Below are 26,256 nucleotides of genomic sequence, written 5' to 3'. Positions count from 1 at the left end.
ATTCCTGTTGCCTAATTACAACTCCCCCTTCTTTTCACCCACTGGAATATTTATTTCTTTACACCAAGTTTATTGATGTGGATAACACTTAATAAGGGTTTTTGTTTAGTCTTTTAAGTCGTTCCCAGATATGTAGTCAATGTGATATAATAGGAAGAGCCTGAGTTTTCAGACAGACCCGGGTTAAAATCCTTGCTTCAGAAGCTATTGCTTTATGCCTCTCATTCTTCATCTAAAAAACAGACTCACATCTGGCCTACTTCAAAGGTTCCTGGGCTGTGTAATGACCTAGTACATTGTAGGCACTCACCAAAAGATACTTTCCTTGCAGTGCAGCCAGCTTTGAGAATATGAGACTAGGTTTCTCTGTGATGATTCCGCCTTAGCTCTAGGAAAAGCTTCATCTGTTTTCCTTTTCAAAGTGCAAAGCTCATTCTTTAAAATAAACTTTTCACTTTGAAATATTTTCAATTTTATGAAATAATACAGAGAGAACTCATGTACCTTTCACCCAGTTTCCCCCAATGGTAACATCCTGTATAGCAATAGAATATGACAACCAGAAAGTTAACACTGACATAATCCATCGACTTTGTTCAGATTTCTCCAGTTTTACATGCATACATGCAGTCATTTGTGTGTGTGTGTGTGTGTTTAGTTTTGTGCAGTTTTATCACGTGTGGGTTTGGCAAAGATCATTTTTAAAACCAAGGTTTCTTTTTCTATTGGATTCCAAGGGTTTCCAGGTAGTGAAGGATGAGGTTTTAGGAATTTGGAATTTCAGAGGTATCTATTAGTTAATGTTGCTGTGCCTTTGGGACAATTTTTTTTCCTGCATTCTTCACTTTCCGTTTCTTCCTTTTTAAAATTCTTTTTACTAAATGAAAATAGTTTGCTTATTCTGATCATAAAATTCAGGCAAAGTATTCAGAAAATACAGAAAACTATAAAGAAGAAAATAAAAAACAGGTAAATTCCCAACTCGTGGAGAAAAACAACAATCGTAGAATTTTGGTGAGTATCCTACCTGTATTTTATTGTGCAGGCTGTTCTGCATAATGCTTTTCCAATGTTAGGTAATGCTATCCTTCCATGTTCATATAGACTTATTGTTAATAAGTTTTAATAAATAAATATTGATAAATGTAACTTTTAATGGTTATAGAGCCGTCTATTCTATAAGCAATAATGTGTGCCCTGTTGGTGGACTTTTATATTGCTTTCTTTTTTTTTCTATTCTAACTACACCTAAGTGAACATTCTTATATACATTCAAATTTGTGTCCAATTATTTCCTAACAATAAATTATTAGAAATGGAACTTATGGGTATGATGGGATCTACATATAAAATTTATGTACCTTTTTCTGACTGCCCTACTGCACATAGTATGTGAGATTGCCCATATGTTGATTAACATTAGATAATTGTATAATTAACCTTTTAAGCCTTTGAAATCTAATAAGTAAAAAAAAAAGAATATCATTCTACCTTTTATTTTAAAATATCTTGTTTTTTATTTTAAATGTATTACACATCTGTTAGAATAAGTTCAAACAAAACAGAAAGTAGATAAAGAATGAAAATTACCCCATACTTCTCCCCCAGATAGAATCACTGTTGTTTGTATACCCTTAAGTATAGTTTTTGATTTTATGTATAGATTATATCATAGTTACTGATCTGTACCCACTTTTCACTTAAACAATATATTTTGGACTTTTTGCTATATTAGCACATTGACCTATATCCTATTTTTTTTTTTTTTTTTAAAGATGACCGGTAAGGGGATCTTAACCCTTGACTTGGTGTTGTCAGCACCACGCTCACCCAGTGAGCTAATGGGCCATCCCTATATGGGATCCGAACCCGTGGCCTTGGCGTTATCAGCACCGCACTCTCCCAGGTGAGCCACGGGCTGGCCCTATATTTTTTTTAATTTGACTTGGATGAACTCATATATTAAGAAAACCAATCCTTTGTCGGTTTAAATTTTGATATAAAAAAGTTTTAAGTTTTTACGGAATTAAATATTTTTTGTTCATGTGTTCTGGGTTTTATATATTGCTTGGAAAAACCTTTCCTATATTTAAAAAATATACTCCTCTATTTTATTCTAGTTCTTTCCTATATTTAAAAAATATACTCCTCTATTTTATAGATTTAGAAAATATTTAGATGTTTAATCTACCTGGAATATACATACTTCTGTGAATGGTGTGAGGTAGCCAGTTGCCCCAGTACCTTTTATTAGACAACCTATTCTTTCCTTACTTATGTGAAACACCTTCTTTATCATATTCTAAATTCTCATATACCCATAGATCATGTTCTGGACTCTGTCTTATGTTCTGTGGATCTATTAATCTTTCCTGAGCTAGCAAATACCTCACTATTTGATGTCTCTAACTTTGAGCTTGTTCTGACACATGGTAGGGCAAAGCTCTTGTATTATTTGTCTTTTTCAAAATTTTTTTGGCTCTTCTCATGCATGTAGTGTTTCAGATGAAATTTAGAGTCAACTTATCAAGTACATACACACATGTATGTTCACATGCATGCACGTGCACACACCCTCCCTCACCTCCCTGTTGGAACTGAATTACATTTATATGTTATTTTGGGGTAAATTTGCTTCTTTAAAACTTTGAATCATCCTTCTCAAGAACAGGGTTCATCTCTCCATTTATTTGTCTTCTTTTATGTCATTTTAAAAATGTTTATGATTTTCTTCTCATAGATTTTCTACGTTTTAAAAATTTATTCTTGCTATTTTATATTTTTTGTTGCCATATGAATATAATTATTTTCCCAAATGTATTTTATAACTGTTTATTGCAGGTCTACAGGGGAACTATTGATTTTTATGTTGATCTTGTAACCATTAGAATAGTAATTAACTCCATAAGTGTTAATTATGTGTCTGTCCCCATCACAGCTCTGCCAAGCACAGTACCCAAATATAAAAATATCTGGGCCAATTTTGTGTGGTTTGTCTAGAGAGTTTACCTTTAATATGTAATTTTTTAAACTTATTTTTTCTCACCTTCGTGCAATGGCTAGAACCTCCAGAACAATAGTGGTGAAAACAGGCATTCCTAGGGGGTTTGCAACAGTTAGACAATCTGGGGTCTCCCTGGAGGAAGTGGTCCTAGGACCCAGCAAGCTCCTTAAGACTGGGTCATCGCGCAGGAATCTGAAACATCAGCAGGAGCACAATTTGGGGGAGCCGAGTTGGCAGGAGCCTGTGGTAGGGCATAGCACCAGACCCTGCTTGGCGCATCCACATTTCGGGCCAGCTCCCTGGTTTGGCTCTGGCAGCGATCCTAGAGTGGGGCTCCAATGAGGTTTGCCCTCCCTTTCCCAGGAGGCCAGCTGGTGCGGCCACGGCTGCTGCACTCCGGACAGTTCCCTCAGTGTGCTTAAGCTTTGGCTGTGATGCAAGAGGACCCACCAGACTCCTCCAGAGGGTGGGCTGGGGCCAGGCGGGCAGGATCGGTGTCACCACAGGCGCCACTCTGGGAGCTTTAAGTGTGGTGCTGGAGTTCTGGGTGTGGCTGCCTGTTACACTTCTCGCTCTGTAACAGAGATGCAAAAAGATTACTCAAAGCAACATGAATGCAATGAGAAGCCTGAAGAGACTGCACCTCAGCAACTCCTCTGTTAGGAGAAAAAACTGGGTACGGCCCCGAGTCAGTTTTTGTTTCAGTTTTTATTGTAAAGACAAGGAAATTACAGGAAAAAAACAGATGGTTAATCAGTCATAGTAAGAGCATAAAGAAATTGGCTATATAACAATTTTCATACAAGCATGCATAGTTCAAAATAGTTTAAACAATATACCATCAAGAGTCATAAATCTAAACTATGTGACATGCAAAAGAAACAATAAGATAATCATTAAAGCGCCTGACTTCTTGAGAAACTCAAAGAAACAGCTTAAATCAAAGTGTGGAACAAACCCCATGTACTAACTAATCTAGCAAAATGTCCTTGGAAATCTTAACTCACATATTTTCCTATCATTTAAGTTTTGTTGTATTAAGGGTTATTGCCCTGAGAACAATCCCTGTTTTGTTTCAGTTCTCTTGTTCACATTAAAGGCTTTAGAACTGTGTGAGTTTCCTTATTACAAAATCTTCCAATGAACCCATTATATTAACAATCAGTGTATACAATTCCTTATCTAAACAGTGATCAGAATTGATTCGGTGGGCTCTTGCCTCCTATCTGAGGACTTCTGTCCCATACATGCATTACCTAAAAGCCCTATCTAATAATCAAACAGGAATCAAATTTCTAACCCTCTACAGCTGCCCTCTTCAGGCCGAGGAACCCTGGGCTTCCCAGCCCTTTCCAAGGCAGGTGCAGAAAATAGACTTAAATAGACTTGTGGTTGGTTCCCTGAGGGCCAAGGGGTGGAGGAGTGGCAGGTGAAGGTGGCTTGGGGAATGATGGACCAGGCATCGCCCTCTCCCTCCCCGACTGCAAACAACCCCCTCAGGGAACCAGGAGAGAAATGGACAATCCCATCTCCTGCCTGGTATGTCCCCAGTATCTCCGTGATCTTTTACTGGGAGAGAGAGGTGTGGTGCTGAGCTGGCTTGTGACCTGGTTTCCAGCTGTGCTCAGTAGTGTCTTCACTTGTGGTCTGAAGCCTGTCCTCACTGTCCTTTCCTGGAATGCAGTCACCAGCCTGGGAGGAAGGAAGGAGGAGTAGATCCTCACTATTGCACCAAAGTTGTCCTTGCCAAAGTTATGGATCAGTGTTGATAAATTCGCTGACTGCCTTTCAGTCCTGCTCCTGCCTGGCCTCTCAGCAAACTTCAACAGTGCTTTCCATTTCTTCCTTTTGAAACACTCCTTTGGCTTCCATGACAACCTACCGATACACCTGGTTTTCTTTCTACTCCTTGGGCCACTCTCTCCTCATCTCCTTGGGGGACTCCCCCTTTTCCTCCTCCACACAATCTTTAACCTTTGGCTCTTCAGGTCCCAGACCCCACCCCTCTGTTGAGGTAAAATTCACGCACCATAAAATTCACCTTATCATTGTCCCTCTCCCCAGCCTTTCGCAATGGCTCATCTACTTCTGTCTGTATGGATTTGCCTGTTTGGGACATTTTGTATACATGGAACCATACAATGTATGGTCTTTTGTGACTGGCTTCTTTCACTTAACATGTTTTTAAGGTTCATTCACGTTGTAGCATGTATCAGTCCTTCATTCTTTTTATGGCTGAATTAGATTCCATCGTATGGATATATAACATTTTGTTGATCCATTCATCAGTTGAAGGATCTTTGGGTTGTTTCCATTTTGGGGCTATTGAGAATAATGCTGCTATGAGCATCACATGCAAGATTTTGTGGGAACGTATGTTTTCGATTCTCTTAGGTATACACGTAGGAGTGGAACTGCGGGTCATAAAGTAACTATATGTTTAACCATTTGGGGAATCACCAAACTGTTTTCCAAAGCAGCCGCTCATTTTACGTTGCCACCAGCAGTGTATGAAGGTTCCGATCTTGCCACACCCTCGCTGTACCTGGTATTGATTATAGTCTCGTGTGTGTGAAGTGGCATCTCACTGTGGTTTGGATTTACATTTCCCTGATGATTAATGATATTAAGGATCTTTTCATGTGCTTATTGGCCATTTAATATCTTCTTTGGAGAAATATTTATTCAAATGTTTGTCCATTTTTTAACTGGGTTATTTGTCTTTTTATTGTTGAGTCGTAAGAGTTCTTTTTAAAATCTTTTAGAATTGTAGTTTAAAACCCACATAACATGGGGCCGGCCCGGTGGTGCACTGGATAGTGCGCCGCTTGGGAAGCGCGGCAGCGCTCCCACCCGAGGGTTCGGATCCCACATACAGACCGGTTCCCGCTCACTGGCTGAGCGAGGCGCGGGAGCAGCGCCGAGGGTTGTGATCCCGTTGCCGGTCCCTGGTCTGGTACGGGGGCAACACTGAGGGTTGCGATCCGTTGCCGGACACGGAAAAAGACAAAAAGACAAAAAAAAAAAAAAACCCACATAACAAAGTTTACCATCTGAACCATTTTTAAGTGTGCAGCTCGGTAGTATTAAGTACATTAACACTGTTGTGTAATCAATCTCCAGAACTCTTTTCATCTTGCAAAACTGAAACTCGATACCCCTTAAACAACAACTTCCTATTTTCCCCTCCCCGGAGCCCCTGGCAACTACCATTCTGCTTTCTGTCTCAGTGAGTTTAACTACTCCAGGTACCTCACGATACCCCTTAAACAACAACTTCCTATTTTCCCCTCCCCGGAGCCCCTGGCAACTACCATTCTACTTTCTGTCTCAGTGAGTTTAACTACTCCAGGTACCTCACATAAGTGGATTCATTCAGTATTTGTCTTTCTGTGACTGGCTTATTTAATTGAGCATAATGTCATCAAAGGTTATAAGAATTCTTTATATATTCTGGGTACTAGACCCTTATCAGACATACAATTTGCAAATGTTTTCTTCCATTCTGTGGATTGTCTTTTCACTTTCTTGAGGATGTCACTAGCAGCACAAAAGTTTCTAATTTCAGTGCGGTCCAAATTATCTGGGTTTTTTTCCTTCTGTTTCTTGTGCTTTTAGTGCCATATCTAAGAGACCATTGTCTAATCAGTCACCAAGATTTATACCTATATTTCCCTTTTTTGTTGTTTTTGGCAGCTGGCCAGCATAGGGATCTGAACTCTTAACCTTGGTGTTATCAACACTGTGCTCTAACAGACTGAGCTAACTGGCTAGCCCCACGCCTATGCTTTCCTCTAAGAGTTTTACAGTTTTAGCTCTGACTTTTTTCCTGCACAGTGGGAGATAAGTGTCCAGCTTTATTCTTTTGCATGTGGATATCCAGCATCATTTGTTGAAAAGACTATTCTTTTCCTTATTGGTCTTGACATTTTTGTTGATAGCGTTTCTTCTTTGTGTACCCACTTTCCCTGGGGGATCTTACTAGCTCCTGTTCCCATCTATGGCCCAGTAATTAAGCCTAGCCCTTTCGTTTGAACTCCTTAGTCATATATAGCTTGACATTTCCACTTAAATGTCTCTCACGCATGCTCAAGACTGAACTCGTGATTGTTTCCTCCAGATATGCTCTTCTTCCAGTGCATTTCCCCCTGTTTTGTCTCAGGAAAACAGCCCAGTATCCTGTTTGCTTGAGCCAGGAATCTACAGTCATACTCAACATTTTCTCCTTTTCACCCTACATCCAACTGATCACTAAGTCAGGTTGCTTCTATTAGGAAATATATATCCTGGATCCATCCCTGGCCCTCTATCACCACTGCCACCAGGTCCAAGACATCATCTCCCTGCTGGGCTACAACCTCCTAACTGATCTGCCTCCATGGAAAATTTTAAACGTACACAAAGTACAAGAGAGGTATACAGTGGATCCCCATGTACTCACCACCCAGCTACAATAACCACCAACATAAGACCATCCCTGTTTCATCAATATTCACACTTCTCTCCCCCTGCCCCACTACCACTGGGTTACTTTGAAACAAATCTATGTATCAGAGTGATCTTTTCAACACACAAAGTTGAGAGTACACTTCCCTGTTTAAATGCTGTCATTGGTTCCCCATTGCTTTTAAGACAATGACCAAAGCTCTTATTGGGATCCATAGGGCCCTGCATGATGTGGTCCTGCCAGCCTCTCCAGCCTCATTGCTTACCACTTCATTACTCACCTCTACCCACAAAAGCTCCTTCATGTTCCTCATACACATCTCTGTCCTCAGGCCTTTGCATATCATAAACCGTCTACAGGGATCCCTCTATGGCTACCATCCCCCTCTTCCATCTGGTTATCAGCCATTGGATATCAGCTCACATGCTGCTGCTTTTGCAGGGAAGTCTTCCCTGCTCTCCATGGTTGAGTCAGGACCTCCTAGGGCCCTGTGCTTTTTCTTCATAGAACATATTACAGTTATAATTAGGCTTATGTGAATATGTTTCGTGTCTGCCTCTCTCACCAGGCATTTTTGGGATAGTTCCTCGCCTTACCCCTCCTAGTGTACACAGCACTTACACAGAGCTGAGAAAACAGCAGACATTCAATTGGTATTTGTAGAAGGAAAGCAGAGAGGCCAGCAGTCCTTGGAGAACAGGGATTCTCTGACCACAGAGGGACAGTGGCCTTCTGCAGTTTACCCTGTTCCTGGCCTCTGCTTTTTCCCTTAGACAACATTTGTTTTTCCCCGTGGGCTGAGACTTTCTTGCTCCTTTGCAGAGGCATAACTGAGGCCCAGAAAGAGAGAGTGGCTTACTCAAGGCCCCTTAACAGCAAGAGGTCNGCATAACTGAGGCCCAGAAAGAGAGAGTGGCTTACTCAAGGCCCCTTAACAGCAAGAGGTCATTCCAGGCTTGCATCCCTGTTTTCCCCCATCCCACGCCAGGCTCTTTCAGTACCTGAGACCCTTCACACTTGCCCATGCTGCTGAGAAGAGCCTGGTGCTGCTGCTTTTGCAGGGAAGTCTTCCCTGCTCTCCATGGTTGAGTCAGGACCTCCTAGGGCCCTGTGCTTTTTCTTCATAGAACATATTACAGTTATAATTAGGCTTATGTGAATATGTTTCGTGTCTGCCTCTCTCACCAGGCATTTTTGGGATAGTTCCTCGCCTTACCCCTCCTAGTGTACACAGCACTTACACAGAGCTGAGAAAACAGCAGACATTCAGTTGGTATTTGTAGAAGGAAAGCAGAGAGGCCAACAGTCCTTGGAGAACAGGGATTCTCTGACCACAGAGGGACAGTGGCCTTCTGCAGTTTACCCTGTTCCTGGCCTCTGCTTTTTCCCTTAGACAACATTTGTTTTTCCCCGTGGGCTGAGACTTTCTTGCTCCTTTGCAGAGGCATAACTGAGGCCCAGAAAGAGAGAGTGGCTTACTCAAGGCCCCTTAACAGCAAGAGGTCGTTCCAGGCTTGCATCCCTGTTTTCCCCCTTCCCACGCCAGGCTCTTTCAGTACCTAGACCCTTCACACTTGCCCATGCTGCTGAGAAGAGCCTGGCGGGTCCATAAAGCCAGGGTGATTCTGAGGTAGGTGACCTAGGATCGCTGGAGTGGGGTATGCTGGGCAGTATCCATGGATGGACAGAGCTGACTTGTCCTCACAGTAGCCACACCTCCTGGCAGCCCTGGATGGGAGCGTCTGAGTGACTGAGGCTGTCTGCGGGCCCCCCGCTCAGCAGGCCTAGCCAGAGGGTGGCCACGAGGAGCACAGCGGTGCTCTGTTTCTTAGTGAATACAAGTCTGTTTTTAGACCTGAATGACCAGCTTCTTTTCTGGAAATGGCCAGGCCCCAAGTGGCCTGCCAAGAAAAAGTGGTCTGTAACCAGGCCCAGGGATGCCAGCTCAAACAGATGCTGCTACAGCAGTGGGCGCTATGGGACAAGGCCAGCCACAGGAAGGGCACTCTCTGCAGAACCAACTGTCTGCTCCACGGTATGGCCTGTGCTTTGTAGGAAATCCTGGATATCCCCAGGAGGAAAGCTTCCTGGTTTCAGCTGTTTGTCTCTATCTCCCTGGTGATTGTTCTCACTCTGCAGGCCTTTGAGCTCTGGGTAGGGGTGGGGCAGCAATTGCTGGCCTCAAACTTCTGGTGGAAGGAGGAGAAAGGAGAGAGGGATCCTGAGGATGGCTGGGCCTGAGCTGTGGGATGCCTCCAGGCCATCACGGGATGCGGCACAGGTGTAAAGAGGCCTGGTTCCAGCTGTCCTCCCATTGGAAAGATTCAGGCATTAGAGGGATCCTGAGGATGGCTGGGCCTGAGCTGTGGGATGCCTCCAGGCCATCACGGGATGCAGCACAGGTGTAAAGAGGCCTGGTTCCAGCTGTCCTCCCATTGGAAAGATTCAGGCATGCAGGGCGTGTATGGAGCTTTGTGGGTGCAGTTGGGACCCAGTGGTGCCCCAATCTCTGCTTCCTATGGGGAGATGCACCTCTACATATTCTTCAAGGGATATGATGGCATGTGAGGCTAACTTAGCCAGGGGGATGTGAAGCTTAATGGGCAGGGCTGTGGGAGGCCCACTCCCACCCCCACCTGGGCCATGACCTCTCTCAGATCCTCACAGTGGTCCTAAAAATCTGTAGGTCAGAGAGGGGGATTTTTTCCTATTTTATGGGGTCACAAACTCAGAGGTGACTGGGGGTGACTCAGAGGGTCAGGGAAGGGCCAGAAGCAAACTTGAGTGAGTTGCTCTCACTCTAGTTCTTGTGTTTGTGCCCTGAGGTCCAACTGCTTCTGAACAAACTACACAGAGTAGCCCTTCAGCAGGGAGCGTTTGTTTATTCAGTAAACAGTTATTGAGTACTTACTGCATGCCTAAAGCTGTGTGAGGCCCTGGGGATGAGAGATGAATAAGACACAATCATGTCAGGAGATGGCCATGCAACAGGCAGTGCATAGGAGCAGACAGTATGTGGACATAGGGTGGGAGGGGCTTGCTCACTGGAGGTGCAGGCCAGGCTTCAGGGAGGAGAGGGGCGAGGGGATGAGCATGAGGGGACTCTGTCTTGGGCAGGGGTAGGTTACCTAAGCAGGGCACAGGCAGAGCTGCAAGGTACAGCTCATCAGCACCCCCTCTCCCGTGGAGCAGGGACAGCCCAAGCACCTTGCTGTAAATTCCATCCTCATGTGGAGCTGAGCTTTTATGGTATACTGAGAGAGCCCAGACCTGGGTGGGAGATCAGGGAGCAGGGAAAGGGGAGATTGGGGCTTATTAGCCAGGGGTGGTCCAGTGGCTGACGAACCACTAGTGAGAGACCTGGGCAGTGGGCAGTGTCTTGGGTACCAAGAATGGGAGATGGAGCCAGTCCTGCTTTCAGCTCTCCCAATTCTCACTGGATGGTAGGACCCAGAGGTTTCTGAGATCCCCATAGGTAGAAGGAGCTCTTGTTAGCACCAGAGCTCAAAGGGGTCCTTGTTCAGCCTGGATCTGCCACCCCCAGAGGGCTGGGCCAACCCACACCTACTCCTGAGACACTAGCTTTCCCAGCTTGTTTGGTTCTTTGAGTGGGAAAGAAAGACTTGGTGGGGGAGCCCTACTCCCTAGAGGGACCCTTGCAACAAGGTCATCTCAGCCTGAGAGACCTCTTTTTTGTCTCCTGCAACCCCCCTGTACTGGGGCCTTTGAGGAGACATAGGGTCTGGCCCTGCAGCCAGGGAAAGCTACAGGAGAGACAGAATTCCAGGGCCCTTGAGCTCTCCAGGCAGTGTGTTACAGGGGGAAGAGTACAGTTTCTGCCAGACTGGAGTATGAATTAGAGCTCTGCAACTTTCCAGTGATGTGTTTAGGAGCAGGCTGCTTTACCTCTCTGGGCCTCAGTTTTCTCATCTGTATAATGGGATGATGCCATCTCCCTTGCAGAACTAGAGCTGAATTGAGGATTAAAGGAGATCATGAGCCAGATCTGGTCACCTCCCTTTTCCCCTTCTCTCCCTGGCCACCCTAGGAAGGAACAGGGCTCCCTTGGCTAATGGAACTTGACTTGGTTCGAATGTTCTCCAGAGTCTTCTCTTCCTGACCCTCAAGTCTCATTGGAGGTATGGCTGTGATCCAGGCTTGGGTGTTAGACATACCTCCATGGAGTCCTGGCCCTGTATGAGCGAGTCACTGAGCCTCCTTTTTCCACCCATAAAAGGTAGGTAGTAACACCTAAATGGCCTAAATGACATCACTGTGTGCCTTGGATAGTGGTCTATGAGCAAACCAGACATGGAGGTTTCTTGTCTGGCTACAAGTGCTGGGGCAGTGGAAACAGAACTAACATCTGAGGCGGCAGAGCCTCTTCGCTCTCTCCCAGACTGGGGGCCTAGGCCACGGCCCCCCTGCTTCTCTCCGCACTCTGCTCCCTCCTCCCTTGCTCCAGGCCCAGTCTCCGGGCACACCAGAGGCTTTGCTCCAGCATACCTGCAGCTCGTACCCTGCCTCGCTGTCTCCTGCCTTCTCACTCCTTCTGGCTGCACACCTCCACATCTCCTGTTTCACAGTTAGGATTCTTTAGAAAGGGAATCCGAGGGGCTGCCTCATCTTCTCACTCTAGGAAGGCTGCTGATCAGCTTATGGATGGCTTGGGACCCAGTTTGTGGCCCCCAACTCACTGTGCTCCACCCCCTTATGCTCAGAATGGGATTTAATGATGGGATTTTCTCCCCTTGTCTAGTCAGTGTAAAGGGCAAAGCAGTTATCCTAAGTATGGAACATCAGCTTAGAAAATAAAAAGTGAGGGTCAGCTTCTGTGTAAATGCAGAGACAGCAATAATAGCATTATTTTTACAAAAGAGGGAAATTACATTTTATCCTCAAGTTTCAGCGTGTTGATGATGAGCCTGACTCTATCTACACTATCTTAGCGTACCCTCGGGAGAGTTCCTGTCAAGCAGTTTCTAGGCTGTATGTTAGACTGTGGTCCTGAGAGAACAGAGAGAACATAGGGGGCTTCCAGGAAGGATGCAGAAAGTTGGTCTTGTTACTTCCTTGGCAGAATCTAGGAAATGGGCTCTATGGCCTTAACAGATGAAAGAAATCTATATTAACAGTGGGACCCCTACCTTGCCAAGGATGTTCGTGAAACTCAGGAGGGGCAGGGTGAAGGTTGAGGAGGGTCAGGAACCTAGATCCAGAGCCCAGGTAGGTGGATTAGCTTTGGAGAGGAGAGATACTTCTCCCTTTGAGCCACAAAGAAAGGAGGGCTAGGAGCAGGATTCTTCTAGTGGGTTCTTAACACTTGGCTGGGGGTTTAAAATCGCCTGAGAGCCTTTAAAAGCCTGAAGTTGAATATATACCCACCTTATGACCCAGCAATTCCAATTCTAAGTGTCTAACCACAGAAGTGAATACTTGTGTCCACAAGACTGATTCTAGAATTTTCATAGCACTTTCATAAGAGGCAAAAACTGGAAACTGCCCAAATGCCCACCAACAGTAAAATGAATACATCAATTGTAGTACATCTATACAAAGGAATTCTAAACACTAGTGGAAATGCATGGTTTACAATTACACACAACACTGTGGATGATTCTTTCAAACACACTGCCAAATAAAAGCAGCCACATAGAAGAGTACATATAGTATGATTCCGTTCATATAAAGTCCCCAAAGAGGCAAAGGCAATCTGTGTTGTTGAAAGTCAGGATGGTGGTTATCCTTGTGGGGTAGAGGGGTGGACAGTGAAACCAGAAGGAGCAGGAGGGGCTTCTGGGGGGCTGGTTCCCTGGTATGTGTCCATATGAGAAATGCATTGAATTGTACATTTACTTTAAGTGCACTTTTCTATATATAAATTATACTTCAATAACAATTTTTAAAATATATTAAATGTTACCCCTAGAGATTCTGATTTAACTGGGGAAACAGGGTTCAGGCATCACTTTTTTTTTTTTAAGTGCCACAGGTAATCCAGCCAGCTACACATTGGTGTTAACAGGAGAATGTCTTTCTCTCTGTAAAGCAGGAGGGGAGCTGAGTGCTGAGTGACAGGTGAGGGTGTGGTGGGAGGACCTTGGGGGATCTGGAGCAGCCGGAAGAGGGGGGAGCCTCAGGTCCAGGCTGCTGAGCCCCAGTTTTTGAAGTTTATCCAGGATGTCCACATAGCTCCTTGTCCCTGGATAGCTATTTCCATGGTTTCTGGGTTTGTACACTCATAGTCCTGCTGCTATGATGTGTTTTTTGTTTGAGATAGAATAGTGTTGTTTTCAGGTCTCTCCGTGGAGCTCACTGGGGCCTAGCATCCTGGCTGGCTGCATGAGCAGGTAGAGTTGGGCCTGGCCTTGAGCAGAGCTGGCAGGGCCCACAGGAGGCTCTAATAGCTCCAATATTCACAAGACATTAACTTGGGAGAGTGTGGGTACCTCCCTGGGGAAGGAGACACCCACGGGGACCACCCTACAGTCAGCTGTGGGAAAGGCCCACCTGTGACCGTGTAGACACAGCTGGCTCAGGCTGCTAGGCCTGGCTGAAGTTTCTGCTTCAGCTTCAGCCACAGGTACTGCCACTGCCAGAGGCTTGGATGAGTCTGGAGGGAGGTCTGCCCTGTGTTTAGGAAGGGCTGGTTTTAGGGAGGGGGCTAGGAAAGCTGGGGAGTGTTGCCTGGGCATGGACAGCCCGGGGGAGTGCAACCAAGTAGATGCTGTAGTGGCAGCAGGCCCACCCTATGCTTTCACCCAAATACCCCATCCATCCTGTCCCAGCCACCTTATCCTTTTCTACATGCCTTCTACCTCCCATTTGAGTTCCCCCTTTCATCAGCATGGGTTGGGTGCCTTGCAGTGAAGGCCAGGACTGTCTACCTCCACCACAGACCGGGGCTCCTGTCTATCCCTCCTTCCCCTTTTCCTGCTGGGTGTGAGTCATTCTCTCTGCCCCTTCATTCTTACTACCTTGCTTTTTTCTTCCCTCTTACTCTTAGGGTGTCATCATCTCTCCTTCTCTGTCTCTCCTTCCTCTCTTCATTTATTTAGCAAACACAGGGTATGGTTGTGTGCTGGAGATACAGAAATGTACAAGACATGCCCCTGCTGGAGCTCAGAGTCAACTGGGGAGACAGATGTGTAAACAGACAAGCACAGTCTGGTGTGGTAAGTGCTGGGGCACCAGCATGCAAGAATGGACAAGGGACCACAGAGGAGGGAGTGAGCAGCTCTGCTGAGGGAAACGAGGGAGGGCTTCACAGAGGAGGTAACATTTGAACTGGGGCTTGAAAGAAGACCAGGAATTCCCCAGATAGGTAAGCATGGGAAGGCATGCAGGTGTGAACGCCACCCAGGTGAGGAAGCTAAGGCACTCAGCTGCGCTGCATGGGAGGCAGTTGCAGGCGAGAAGGTTGGGAAGAGAAGCAGGAGGTCCAGGAGGCCAGCTGAGGAAGTGATGGGGAACTAAAGGAAAGTCAGCAGGGGAGTGGCAGGATCCGATTTGGGTCCTGCATGGCCCTGTTGGCTGTGGGGATGTGGGAGAGAGGCAGGTGTGTAAGGGCAAGGCTGGGGACAGGTTTAGTTAGGGAGCTGTTGCCAGCATCTAGGAAAAGATGATGGTGGCCTGGGCTTGCGTGGTGTAGCAGGAATGGAGGAAAATAAGTGGTGTCGTGTAGTAAGTAGTGGTAAGGCTCTTGGGGCCTTGGGATTGATTGGTTGGGGGGTGGGGAGAAAAATGAGTTGAAGATTCTGGCTTGGATAACTGGGGAGGATGGAGCTTTTCATGGATATTGGGTGCTCAGAGGGAAGCAGATTTGGGGGGATGATTCTGGGCTTACTTTGATAGGTACCTCTACATGGTAAGGTCTGAAGCTCAGGAGGGGATGAGGTGTCAGGATTAAAGATGTAGATTTGGGTGTGTTTTCCTGGTGGGGGTATTTTGAGCCTGGGGGCAGCGTGCAGAGCAGAGAGCAGCTATCAGGTGCCTCGTGAGGCCTAGTCTGTGAGGTCTGCAGGCGGCAGCCAGACTTTTCCATTTCTGGGTTTACTGTTCACTGCCTCATTCCTTCTTCTACCTTCTCTGTGTCTTCCCTTTCCTGACAACTCCCTGTGCTGGCTGCACACCCTACCTGCTGGGCAGGCCCTATACCAGGCTCATGGTGTGATATGCTCAGTAAGTACTTGTGGAAGGAATGAAGGAGCGAGCCAGTGCCTGAGGTTTACCTCAAGCCAGTGGGGCTTCAGAGCAGGCAGACAGCTACTGTGCCCTCTGGATAGGCTTTCTTGCCTTCAGCCAAGGCTCAGCAGGGGGAAAGGGCCTCATCTGAGGAGTTTCTAGTCTTTTGTATCCCTTTTAATGTCAAAAAATACTGCCACCAGCCTACTTCATCTTCCTCATGACAGAAATTATATTTTTGTGGCTTTGATTGAAAAAATAGATTTGGATTTCAGGACCCTTGGTGCTAAGTCCACATTCTGGATGTGGGGATGGGGTAGGATGTCTGGGTTGGAGGTATGATTCACAACCCATGGGGCAGGAGCAACTAGCTCGAGGTAAGGTCTATGTGTGGGAGTGGACAGAGGCTGCCAGTACAGTAGGGTGGGGAAACTAGGTTGAGCTCCATGCTCTTGAAGCCTCCTTCTTGGTCCTCTTGTTCAGGGCCCAGTTGGTCATTAGGTGCCCTCCTCCCTGATTGGTTGTGCTGGTGAATGCTCTATGACCAGTCTGCGCTGGACTTTTTCATGTATCGCTCCCATTTCTTTATTTTTGTTCATCTAAACAAACACACTACAGGGGAGAAGACAAGACTAATTAGCAGAAAGCTCGAATTGAAGATAATTTTAAAAGCAGTACAGGTTTACTCATTTCAGCCACAGGCAGGGTCTCTGGGCCAACAGCACTATCAGAGAGCCCGGAGGGACTGGCTTTAATGGTCGAACATAAAGGAATGGCTTGTAACCATCCTGTAAAGGAGTTGCTTCTAGTTTACAGATATTTAGTTAAAAGTCATTTGTTCTCATGTGACTCCAGTTCATGACTGTGACTTTCTTCATGGAGATGTGGTAGGAAATGTGCGCAGCATTCTTCTGTTGTTCTCATGATCATCTCCTCCAACCTCCGTTCTTTAGCTCGTTCACACTGTCTTCACTTGGTCAGCAATGTCCTTTCCTCAAAGCCATTATGAGCACCTGCTGCATGCTCAGCACCGGGCTCAGGGGATGGACCAGGCAGAGTCCCTGACCTCCTGATGCCCTGGAGGTGCACAGTCACAGCACCCAGACACAGTGGGACAAATCTGATGGGGAGACTTCCGATTAGGTGCTGTGAGTACCTGAAGCAAGGGCTCCTCACCTAGGCTGGGGGAGGGCTAAGGAACGGCTTCTTTCTCTGAGAAAGTCATGTTTGTACCTAAGGATGCATTCAGTTTAGAAGCCATACAAAGGCATGATTATCCATGCAAGATTATGCAATCTATGCAAGATTATAATCCTACCCAGTTTATCAGGCTCAGCTTTCTTTTCTGTAGGAACCCTTCTGTGACTATTTCAGTCCACAGGGATCTATGCATCCTCTGAGCTCTTGCAGCCCTGAGAAATGGAATCACAAGCTCCAGTGCCAGAGTAAACCCAAGTACAGCAAAAATATTACAGACAAAATTAAAAGGCAAATGACAAACTTGGGAAAATATTTGCAAGGGTGATAAACTAAGGATTGATATTCTCAATAAAAATTTATACAAATGAAGAAAAATTCTTATACAAATTCACAGATGAAATTCCAATGGTTAATATATATTTGGGGGGGGGGGAATTCAACCTAACAGTAAGCAGAAATACAAATGAAAACAACATATTTTTAGCTATCAAATTCACAAAGGTGAGAAAAAGCTAGTATCTAGAGTAGGGCTTGGATGTAGGGCAATAGGTACCCTCACATGGTGCTGATGACTGGGTTAATTGGTATAGCATCTGGAAAGTATTTTGAAAGTAGCTCCAAAGAGCCTGAAAAATGTTCATTCTTTACCCATAATTTCACTTCTGAGATTCTATCCCAGGAATGGACAGTGACATGTGGAATTTCTCATGAAATCATGTTAAGCAACAAAAGTAGCATATATAAATTATATGCCATATAATCCATTTACATAAATTATACATTTATGCATAAATATTTTCTTAGCAGAGCGTGACTGAGCACTGGGAACTGCAGGCTCCAGGTTCCAGCTCCTTGTCTGCTGAGGGACCACTGCACTGCCCTGTTTTGGCTCTGCTTCTTGGCTACCCTCTCTTCCCTAGTTAGCCTGTGAGAAGTCAGGACTAATTTCACTGCTCAGGCTATTCTTTGGAGCTGTTTGGTGGAGGCGGGGACTCAAAGGCCATTGGAGAGCCACACCTGCCGCTCTCTCAGGCCCTCTCTGGGAGATTTTTGAGATGGCTTGGCTCCTGTCTTGGTGACTGTGTCCACTTCTTCGTATGGCAGTCCCTCCCCTCCTGGCCACACTCCCAGTGGACTCTTGGCTGACTGGAGTCTACCTCTACCTCCGTTTTCAGCCATACCAGCTCCCCAGCTTTGATAAGGTTGCCTGTGCTCAGTGTCCTTTCCCAGATAATGCTGCCCGGGCTCCTAAGAAACTTTTGCTTTCAGCCGTGAGCAAATCTCAGAGTCCTTCCTCCTGATGTGCCTCCTCAAGGGTGGTGCTGGAGGCCTAACTCTGCCTGGTGCTCAGGATGTGGTAGACAGATTGATTTTCTGGTTCAGGCATAGACTGAACTTCAGGCTTCCAGAAAAGCCTCTGAGACAACCCACTCTGTCTGCTGCCTCAGAACCTCTGCCTGAGCTGCTGCTTCCGAACTGTGACATCTTCATTCTCACCCTGAATATCAGGACCAGTCTTGGGTGGGAGATAGAGGCAGCTGCCCTGGGCATGGTAGGGCTGGTGAGGAAAGATGTTCCCATAAAACCCTCCTTCCTGATGTGGGCCTGTTTCTCCCTAGCAACCAACAAATGCATGGAAAGACAGCTTCTCTGAAGAGTCCTGTGTTCTGCACAGAGAAACTAGACAAAGTTCAGGAGCTCCCAGACTACAGGTGAAACCCCCTTTCCAGTCAGAAGAAAAACATATTGAGGGGTGGGAAGCCCTCAGGAGGTGACCTTTAGATAGGGGAACTTAAGGCTGTCAGGGCTCCCTAGCAGATCTGTTAAGTCAGGCACAGGCTGCCCTGGGCTTCTTCCTCCCACCCCTCAGGGCTGTCCCAGTGCACTGGGACCTAGCAGAGTCCAGGCCTCTCAGGTTACCAGCCTCCTCCCTGCCCACCTGTCCTTGGGCCAACCTAGCCAGGGCAAAAGTTTGCATTTCAGCACCTCCCCCTCTTCCCCACTTGGTAGCCTCAGTCAGGTCAGGTGAGTCTGTGCTGAGCTCCAGACCACCGGGAAGAGGCTGCAAGGAGGGCAGTCCTGTTGGGATCATGGCCCATGGTCAGGCTCCAGAGCTGTGAGTCTGACACCTCTATCTCACCCACTCCCCTAACCAGTCCTGATCCCTGCGCTGCCTGCTCCTCGGGAAGAGGCTGCAAGGAGGGCAGTCCTGTTGGGATCATGGCCCATGGTCAGGCTCCAGAGCCGTGAGTCTGACACCTCTATCTCACCCACTCCCCTAACCAGTCCTGATCCCTGCGCTGCCTGCTCCTTGCTTACCCCTTGGTCAGAGACATGGGAGAGGGTCTTTGACACCTTGGGGTTGGGGCAGCTCCTCAGCATCTTTGGGAGACTTTAGGCTCAGGCTGAGCACACCTCCTGGGGGGCACTTCTCACACCTGTCTGAAAAGGAGGGCTCTCAACGACCCCTCCCTGCATCCAGGATGTCCTTCCCCAGAGATGAGCTATGTGCTTGCTGTATTTATCATTTTGCTGTGTCCCCTAGAGAAGGGCCCTAGTCTCCAATCTCTGCCCCAAGCTTCTGGCTCAAAGCCAGGGCAGAATTGGCACTGAGGATGCATGGGCAGGACTCAAGGGTTCCTTGTCCCTGGAATGGAATGTCTCCTTTGCAGTCTGCACTGGCCAGAAGGCTTGAAGGGCGGAGAGATAAAGAAGTGCAGTCGAGAAGGGGTAAGTGTGTGGAGGCTGACTTCTCACTGCTCACCAAGACAGGGGCCCTGGGCTGCCTGAATTTGGTGACTTTTGGCTCCTGGGTTACCAGGCCTGTCACCAGGAAGCTAGGAGACCTGAGTGGATGCCCCTTCTTGGGTGGGAGTGGTATGTCCTCCTCCAGTCACAGGCTGCCTGTCGGGACAAAGCGTCACCAGGGGACAAGCTATGCTTGGAACTCAGTCCTCCACACCCACTGGCTGCTTCAGGCTGAGTCCCCGGGAGGGACCCCTGTGGCATTATTTCCTGGTGGCTGGAGCAGGGCCTCCTTAATAGTCTGATCTCCCAGGGCTTCTTAGACACAGTCCATGTGTTTGCAGATGCTACTGAGTAAATACAACCAGCAATACCACAAGCTGTTTAAGGACATTCCCCTGGAGGAGGTGCTTCTCAAAGGTGAGCTGTCTCCTGGTGTTGGACAAGCATGCACAGTGGCTAGGGCCCAGGTCCTCTACTCTGTAGCCTCCAAGGCACAGTTTAGGTATATATGGGAACTGGTTATCCTTAGGATGTGGTTGGTCCTTTTTTCTCCAAAAGCGTGAGAAGACTGGGCTGGTTTGGGATATAAAGTTAAATGAAGGTTTCCTTGAGGAAATGTTAGGGTTTCCAAATCTTATTTCTGTTCTCCTGTTATCAGTGACTATTCTTCCCTGCTCAGACCTCTCACTGAGCATGTGGGGGCATTTGCACAATCAAGGCCCTCTTTCCAAAGCAGGGCAGTGTAGAGCAGAGCAGGACAAGGCGGTGGGTGGGATGGGGTGGGGGGGGATCCAGACTTGGAGACCAAGGCAGGAACCTGTCCAGACCCTGTGGGGCATGGATGGATTAAGAGGGAAACATCTAGCAGCCTGGTGGGGTGCAGTGGGAGCAATCAGGATTCTCAGGAGAAGGACTCTTAGAGTTCTGGGGGAATGGACTGTTTGGCACCCAGGATGGGGAAGTGAAAGGGGAAATCTAAGGAAGACAGGTCCTGCAGTTGGACACGGGACTCGTGAGTATGAGGTCCCAGGCCCTGAGGCTTCCCTGGCTGACCTTGCTTATGGCAGTCTTCTTTCCTGTGACTTCTCAGTGTGCTCCTGTGCCCTCCAGAGGGACCTCCTTCTCCATGGCCGACTCTACATCTCCCCCAACTGGCTCTGCTTCCATGCCAGCCTCTTTGGCAAAGATATCAAGGTAGTAATGAGTGGTAAAGGTTGCCATGGCCCAGTGAGGCCCCAGCCCCAGCCCAGGGAAGAGACAATCTCCTGCCCTATGGGCATGCCTCCAGTCGTACCTGTCCCTCTGCATGCTGAGCCCTTGGTGAAACCTCTCACTGGCTGGCTGAGCAGCCTTGAGGCATTGCATCTGATGTCCAGGGAAGCAGTCCTGCCCTTTCCATGCGGGGCTCCAATCTAGACCACACATTTGGACTGAGCTGGCCTGAACAGTTCACAGCCAAATTATTCTGCCTCTGGCTATCCCTGAAATGCCTTCGGAATCAGAGTGGGATGTTGCATTTAGGGGAAGCCATAATTGCAGAAAGTAGGCCAAAAGGTAGCTTAAGGAACTCCATTACTAGAGTATGGGATTCACTACAGCAATCATTCTTGGCCTCTCAGATAACAGCGATCACACCTAGGTGAGAGCCCAAAGTGGCATGTACTGCCAAGGTCGGGGTAGAGTGGTGGGGATAACTGGAAGGGGGAAATGGAAGAAAAGGTGGGTCAGATAGTTCCCCAAATGGGCTCAGGTTTCTCCGTGATATCCATGCTTTGCTCACTGCCAGCTGTGGCTGGGGCCCTATTTAGGGAGCAAAGGGACTGTATCCTTGGGGGTGAGTCCTTAGAGAAGTATGTTTCTCCCTCTCAGGTAGTCATTCCTGTGGTATCTGTGCAAACGATCAAAAAACACAAGATGGCGCGGCTCCTTCCCAATGGACTGGCCATCACCACCAACACCAGCCAGAAGGTCAGTGAGTCTCTGGGCCAGTGCTCCCTGTCAGTCTCCCATCCCAGTCCTAGGAGCCCACAACCTGACTCTGGCACACTCCTGGGCCTTTACTTCTCTCTACCCTGCAGGTCTCTAGTGGATATTTCAGGCTATGTAGCAAGCTGGAAGAGAGGTTCTTAGGCAGGGATCTTGTTGGCTCTCATAGCCTGATATCCCTGTGGGCCTGTCCCCAGTCCATGGAGGGGGCCTGAGGGCAGCAAGAGGTCTCATCTCACCCCACTCCTTTCTGTTTTCTTTCCATGTCCCAGTACGTCTTTGTGTCATTGCTCTCTCGGGACAGTGTATATGACACGCTGAGGAGGGTGTGCACCCACCTACAGGTATGGAGCTGAGGGGCAGGAGTTGGGCTAGGGAGGCTACTCAGGCCTGTATTCAGGTCTTGAGAGAAAGATGTTGGGGGAGGTCAGCCTGTCTCTCCAGCACAGGGAATGGGGACAGGGAGAGGCTCAGGCTCAGTGTACCACAGGCAGTACTTGGACTGTGTGTCTGTTCTTGTGAGCATGTCTCTTTGAGGCCAGTGGACCTTTGTGTGTCCCCATGTACAGATGGTCCTCGACTTATGATGGGGTTACATCCTCATAAACCCATCATAAGTTGAAAACATTGGAAGTCGAAAATGCATTTAAGGGCTGGCCTGTGGCTTACTTGGGAGAGTGTGATGCTGACAACACCAGGGCCAAGGGTTCGGATCCCTATATAGGGATGACCGGTTAGCTCACTTGGGAGAGCGTGGTGCTGATAACACCAAGTCAAGGGTTAAGATCCCCTTACTGGTCATATTTAAAAAAAAAAAAAAAGAAAATGCATTCAATAACAGGTATATTGAACCTACCAAACATCATAGCTTACCCTAAACGTGCTCAGAACATTTACATTAGCCTATAGTTGGGCAAAATCTTCTAACACAAAGTCTATTTTATAATGAAGTGTTGACTATCTCATGTAATTTATTGATGTTCTACTGGATGCATACTGCATTTGCACCATTGTAAAGTTGAAAAATGGTAAGTTGAACCATCCTAAGTCGGGACCATCTGTATGAGTATATGTACACCCTCACTTGTGCTTCCTTAATGTACAGAAAGACAGGAGCATATGGCTGTTTCCCAGTGTGTCCTACAACTCTCTCTGGACTAGGTGAAGAAAAGGGGGGAGGGGGCAGCAGCATGGGAGAGTACATTGCCTGGGATTTGCCCCTCTGCTCCTCCATTAAGTAGGAGGTCCTCTGCAAACTCTGGGAACTGGGCTTCACCTGACACAAAGTGGCTTATTTGAAGGTAAAACTATCTTGGAGAGTGCTAATGCCTCCCCATGCCTGACCTTGTCTGTTCCAGATGGACAAGTGACCCCTGTTCCCTTTCTTCCTCAGCCTTCCAGCAAGAAGAGTCTGAGTGTAAGAGAAATTCCAGAGGAACCCCAGTGCGAGTCTCTGGTGAGAGCTGAGGCTGGGGGCAGAGGCTGCTGGTCTGAGGGTGCCTGTGGCTCTGAGGCTTCAGGGTCTCCTAGGAGGGGCTCACAATGCAGAACTGGGGCACCAGATTCAAGAGCCAGTGGATATGTTCTCCTAGGGGCTCCCCTAGACTTGCTGCACTCTATACCATGCAGAGCCACAAGGTCCTTGGCAGATTTGCTGACTTTCTGAGCAAAACAGATGTCTGACCCTTAGAACCCTGGCCAGGCTCGGTCCCACACCTATACAGACCCAGGGACAGTGATCCATCCTCTTTCCTCTGGCTGAGTCAGGAGGGCCTTCAAGGGGATAGAGATGTCTCTGGGGAAGAACCCCAAAGACTATCACTGCAGAACCCAGACAGGTTTATTTTAGATTTGCCAAGGTCCCAGCAGATTCCTCTGGCAGCTGGGGCCCTGGGTAGGCAGAGTTGAGTTTCTAGGGCAGGGATGGGGTGGAAATGGCTCCAGGGTATTTGAAGCCTCCTTCAGTAACTATTAAGCATTTATCCAAGCATGCGATGTGTATAATACCATGCAGGGGATAGAAGGTGATGTTCTCATTTTTGGGAGCCATAACTTATCTCATCTAAGACATGTTGTACTGAGTTTTCTTGGACTCAGATCTGAGCATGTATCTGGGTTGGGTCACATCTAAGATTCCACTGTGGTTCTACACTAGCAGTCTTCAAAATCATTGTTTCCTGACAGAGTGGCTGGTCACAGCAAGGGAACAGACAGGGGAGACACATGACTGCTATGGCAACTGTCCCCCCTACCCCCCATACCTGCTTCCATCCCTGGCTAGTCATCTGTATTGGTACTATCTGGAGAAAGCTTTGATAAACTTGGAGTAGGCTCTTTAGGGCAAGTAATATCCCAAGGGCCATGGTGAGACAGCTTCTCGTGTCTTTTCTGCAGGAAGTCCTCATCCCTGAGATGAAATGGAGAAAAGTGTGCCCTGCCTCCAGTTCCCTGTCCCTCCCAGACAACATCCCTCATATCCCTCATGCTTCCATGGACTCCACAGATAGCTTCTTCCCCTCCACGAAGTCTTCAGGGTCTGGTGAGTTCAGGGGGCTTATCCAAGGCAAGTGCTTGTAAAAGCCAGAATTTCTCTCTTCCTAGTTCTGTGAAGAGGGTTCGTCACATTAGCAGGGCTTCTGAGAGCTCTTTCTTTCTCTGAATCCATATGGAAAAGTCAAGAGCCCAAGATGCTTCAGAGAATGAGGGGAGGTGGGCATGCCACGTGCTGGGCCGGAGTCCTGCTTGTCCTAAGATGATGGCTAACTGCTTTCCCATTGCAGAGAATGCTGTCTGTGAGGAAGACAAGCTCGAGGAGGAGCCCAGCAGCAATGGGGAGCTGAGGCTCTGGGATTACCGCCTCCTCAAGGTCGTCTTTGTGCTGTAGGTGACTATATTGGGGAGGGGAGCAGACTCACGTGGATGTGTAGGTGTTTGGAACGGGGCCTTAGAATGGGGGGAGGACACTATCTAGAGGCAGGGGAAGGTTCTCAGTCAACTTCAAGCTCTTGGGTGTCATCTCAAGGCCACAAGGCATGCCCTTCTGTAGCAAGAGAAAGGATCTACAGTTTTTATTCTTGAAACCCTGTAATTTAGGGTTAAGGCTGTGCAGTGGGGAGGGGCAGGATATGAAACTGTTGAGAAAAGGTTGCTGCAGAGGATTGGGGAGGGAGAGGGATGACAAAACTGGGAGGGCCATCAGACAGTTGGGAGAAATACTGACTAGGGGAAAAGCATGGCCTCCTTGCTGACCACGAGTAGGGCAGTTTCTGGAACCCCTGACTTGTCTGTATCTCTGAGGACCAGTAGAGTAGTGAGCATGGTGGGAAGTTACATGAATAGCCCAGTGCTGGCTTTCCCTCACTTAATATCATTAGCTTCCTCTGGCTCTGCTGGCTGGGTTTTGACTATCAACCCCAACACCTGCTGGGGGAATGGGTCTACCACCTTAGGGGCTAATCTTAATGGCCTCCCAGAGGAGGTGCAGTAAAGATCAAGGTGACTGGTTAGAGGAAAGGTAGGACGACGGCTCTGGCTGTCTGGCTGGAGCTCTCTCCAGGGCTCAGCTGAAGGGCCCACAATTACTGCTGGTTTACAAGGATACCGTCCATGGGGATGAGTCTCAGGACCCCCATATGGCCTCTGGGAAGAAAGATGCTCAGGCCTGAACATGGCTGCAGGGCAAAGGGTTCTTTAATGCCTCCAATTGCAGGAGTAGCATAGTCCCCACTCCTATTTCTGGCGAGCCTCCCAAAATGCCTTTTTTTCTAGAAGAAAGATTCAACTCTTTGCTCCTCTTTCTCCAGCATCTGCTTCTTGGTCATGTCATCATCCTATCTGGCATTCCGCATCTCCCAGCTGGAACAGCAGTTATGCTCCTTGAATTGGGATGGCCCAGTTCCTGGGCACAGGTGAGGCCTTTTCTCTTCCTAATGCCTTTAGGATTGAGGGTTGATGACAGGCACCAAAAACCTAAGGCCAGGCTGCCTGTTACCCTGGCTGGACTTGGCCGTGTTCTGAACTGGCTTGATGACCCTAATCAAAGTTGCGCAGTGTGTGCAGGGTACACAGATCCCACCCTGGTCCACTCTCCTGGGGGGAGAAAGACTTCACTGGCCCGTGTTTTTCTGCCTTCTAGGCTCTTTCTCTGATCTGGGCATCTTTCCTCTGTGCAGGTAACAGCCACTTGGCCTTTGTCCCCACTCATTTTCCAAGAAGAATGCTAAATCTCCACCAATGATCTCCTTGGTTTATGCTGCTGCTATGCTGAGACTGAGTCTGAAGGAATATATTCCAGATCCTTCCTTCTTCCTCCCTCCATGAGTGATCTGAGTACCTGTTTACAAAGTAACTGGCTCCTACAATTTTTGGACTCAAACAAAAAGCCAGATTTTTTGGAACGAGCTGAGGAATTCTGTACACTAAGCTTCAGCAACCACTTAAATAAGAGAAACATTTAACTTGCTCCTTGGAAACAGTTCTGGCACGCAGGTAGAGCACTGGGGGCCACCTCAAGGGACAAAGGCCTTGCTTTTATGCCTGGAATGTGGCTCTGTCACAGAGCTCACTCCTATAGTGGAGTGAGAACAGAACACAAACCTCCCAACATCCTGTGCTTTCACTTTGGCATCTGAGAGTCCCTGTTTTGGAGCCCACAGGGCTTCTTTGCAGGGAACTAGGCACCTATCAG

At 47.6% G+C, this 26,256-nt stretch overlaps 1 protein-coding gene across 1 annotated transcript; it reads left to right on the top strand.

Moving 5' to 3' along the window:
- The first annotated feature begins 15,987 nt into the window (after window positions 1–15,987).
- Window positions 15,988–25,755, top strand: GRAMD2 (GRAM domain containing 2). The gene is made up of 13 exons (XM_008571052.1): window positions 15,988–16,012; window positions 18,284–18,356; window positions 18,455–18,547; window positions 19,508–19,565; window positions 19,925–20,000; window positions 20,674–20,777; window positions 21,453–21,551; window positions 21,842–21,913; window positions 22,963–23,025; window positions 23,964–24,108; window positions 24,350–24,449; window positions 25,373–25,477; window positions 25,742–25,755. The coding sequence occupies exons 1-13, from the start codon at window positions 15,988–15,990 to the stop codon at window positions 25,743–25,745; spliced, it is 1,017 nt and encodes a 338-aa protein (XP_008569274.1). The 3' UTR covers window positions 25,746–25,755.
- Window positions 25,756–26,256: the final 501 nt, after the last annotated feature.

The sequence above is a fragment of the Galeopterus variegatus genome, unplaced genomic scaffold, assembly GCF_000696425.1.
Source record: "Galeopterus variegatus unplaced genomic scaffold, G_variegatus-3.0.2 Scaffold657, whole genome shotgun sequence".
Lineage (NCBI taxonomy): Eukaryota > Metazoa > Chordata > Mammalia > Dermoptera > Cynocephalidae > Galeopterus > Galeopterus variegatus.
Note: the sequence above shows the minus strand (reverse complement) of the source record. Positions and strands in the feature narration are given on the sequence as shown.